Genomic DNA, 2,859 nt, shown 5'->3' with positions numbered 1-2,859 from the left:
ATTATAAAACCCTGAAAAATAAAACAAAATGTTCTTTTAAAGTATAAAATAACACTTCAAAATCACTTCGGTTATTGTTTTACTAACTGTCAGCCTGGTGCTGCTTTATGGTGGAAAAAACTGAAGGTGGGGACAAAACAAAACCCCACATTATTGTCTGTTCAAAGTTAAGAGTCCACAGCTCCAATTTTACTGACTGCAACTAAAACAATGTGATCATTGCACTTAATCTTCACTCAAACAAGTGTGTAAACAGATTAAACATCGCTCTAATAACAAGATCAAAAACAAATAGTAAGTATTAGTCAGTTATTTAAATTGATAGCTACCTTTCTTACTGCTGCATTTTCTGAGCATCATGTGGAGATCAGCCTCTCTCTCCTGCAGGGAGCAGTTTTTAGCACTGCTCTCCTCATGTCGCGCTTATATTCCAAAACAAAAGCTGCGCTCTCCTTTCTTCTGTCCATCAATCCCAGAGCTAATCCACAAGATGTCAAAACTGTAAGCGTGCTGCCCTTGCTTCTGCCAGCTTAGAACCACCGACCGGACCAGAGAGGAGGTTCTGAAACAGCGCGGCTGTGTGCGGTCACTGGACCGAGGCTGAACGAACCGAGCCGAACTGCAAAGCTGCTTCCAGGGTGGAGAGTAGTTGTCGCTCCGGTTTAAAACGTTCACGGTTCTGTGTCCCCCCCTCGGAAAACTTGTGCGTGACAACTTTGCACTTAGCTGCAACTCTGTTTCTGATGAAAATAGAAAGTTCTCCCAAAATTCTTGCTAACTTGTTAGCACAGCATGTTGTTGTGATCACGTGAGCTCTGCATGCTGGATCCAAGCGCTGCTGGATAGAAACACTGGAGCAGAGGCAGTGAACTGCTGGAACGGACTGTTAATATCGGAGCGCTTATATCGGACATTTTTTATGCAGTCCGATAAAATCCAATACTCATTTTTTTGGCTGATATCGGACCGATATCCGATATCAATATCGATTGGGACACCCCTAAAACAAACAAACAAAAAAAAAAAACTTTGAACCTTTCCAGTTTGTCATTATTTGGTCCTCTCTCTGACTTTGGGTCATCAGATAAATTGTCCCGTACGGCCAATCAACGCTGATTATCCCAACAGATTTAATGAGGATGTTCTGCTGTGTTTAAAATCTGATACGTCCTCAAACTGACCTGCCCAAAAAAATAGAAACAAATCTGATAAACTGGAGAATAAATCAACCAGCTGCTGTGCTCTGTTGACTTCACCAGCTCATTGTGAACCTGGTGAGAAAAGACGAGCTGAATTAATTCACAGCCAAGGGGTGTTTGCAAAAAAAAAAATAACTAAAATAAAATAAAAACATTTGCGTCAAGCGAGAAAAGGCAACTTTTTTTTACAAGAAGTCAGATGAAGCTCATACTGAGTAAAGCTTGTATAAGGCGTTTTTTAAATCTCTTAGTCATCCATTTTTCAGCCTGTCTCACTGATACAATCACATCTTCAGTGACAGAAATTAAAGATTTATCCATGCAGGCTGCTCACTGTGCAGTGCCGGAGTGAAACATTAAGTGAACAGTGTGTTAGCTGCAGACATTTCAAATAATAATGACAAAAATACACGGACATTAAAAACCTGAAACTATTTTCTATTTGCAAGTGCACCAAATTTAGTGCTATATTTCTCCATAAATGACATTTTAAAAACTTCCAAGTATTTGTGTTTGTTTAAAGCTCCCAGATTTAAAGATTTCGGGATTTTTCAAAGCAGTATTCATAGTTATGGTTTTATTGACTAATAAATGAAGCAGTCAGTAGCCATTCACCCACAGTCAATAAATCAAATCCTTCTTGAATGTTTGCTTCTCATTTRGGAGAATTTGAAGATTTCATAAGAAAACTTTTTAGTTGTTGCTCTTGTAGTCCACAAATATCACAAATTTCTAGATGCAGGCCACAAAACCAGTGGTAGGCACAGCACTGCTAACAGCTAGCGATGCTAACTTAGCGGATTAGCGTGCTTGAAGGCTTTGGAAAAGCAATCTCCCCTGGTAAAGTTACACATACATTATCTCAAGTATAGTAACAAAAAAAAACGACGTTTTTGAACAAATTTCAACACACAGACAAGCTCACACCGACTTCAGGAATGAAAACTGTTAAAACTTTGGCTGCAGGGTCCAGGTCGTCCAGAAACTTGGAAATGTTTTTACCAGTGTGTTTGCATTTTTTACACTGGAGCACTGCTTCTGCACCATTTTAAAAAAACTCTATGGTGATGTTTAAATTGATGTAAGTAGTAACATTATCACAGACTGACGGCAGTACAACACTGTGTGAAACTAGCATGGATGCTACATGTAAAGCTAGCAGTAGGCTACAGTTAAAAACAATTTAAAGTTTACTGTACCTGTCCAGGGACAGAAAGTGAAGGGCTGGGATCTGGGTGGTCCTGTTTTCGTCCCTTCCATACATTTTTTGGAGAAGATGTAAGTCCACACCAAGCTGTTAGCCTGCAGCTTAGGAAAAGTGACAAAAAAAAAAAAAAATGGATCCGTCCATTGGCTGCATCCTGAGTCACCAGGAGGTGGAGGTCTGTTTTGTGGTCCGCCTGGTGGAGTTTGATTCCACTTTCTTGAATATTTTTAGGCACGAACACAGCTAAGCCAGTATTTATTGAAACCCATATAGCGCGTGAGGAGTTGTTTATGCGCACGAGTGTTGAGCGGATGTAGTCACGTGACCAGTGTTCTAAAAATAGCCTGAGTGAAAGTCCTATTTTTGGTTTAACTTTCATGTAGCTAGTATTTTAGTTAGCGGATTGGTGGTTAGCAAAGCTAACTTTTTAGTTAACTTAAATCCCCCTCCCAC

At 39.8% G+C, this 2,859-nt stretch overlaps 1 protein-coding gene across 1 annotated transcript in view; it reads right to left on the bottom strand.

Annotated features, from left to right (window-relative positions):
* spmip4 (sperm microtubule inner protein 4) overlaps nt 1-2,847 on the bottom strand; it is a 34,194-nt gene extending 31,347 nt beyond the window's left edge. Inside the window, exon 1 of the mRNA XM_014008769.1 lies at nt 2,399-2,847. Within this exon, the coding sequence (XP_013864223.1) occupies nt 2,399-2,463 (65 nt within the window). The 5' untranslated portion in view covers nt 2,464-2,847. The remainder of the gene's footprint in view (nt 1-2,398) is intronic.
* Between the last annotated feature and the right edge of the window lie 12 nt (nt 2,848-2,859).

The sequence above is a fragment of the Austrofundulus limnaeus genome, unplaced genomic scaffold (assembly GCF_001266775.1).
Source record: "Austrofundulus limnaeus strain Quisiro unplaced genomic scaffold, Austrofundulus_limnaeus-1.0 Scaffold52, whole genome shotgun sequence".
NCBI classification, from domain to species: Eukaryota; Metazoa; Chordata; class Actinopteri; order Cyprinodontiformes; family Rivulidae; genus Austrofundulus; species Austrofundulus limnaeus.
Note: the sequence above shows the minus strand (reverse complement) of the source record. Positions and strands in the feature narration are given on the sequence as shown.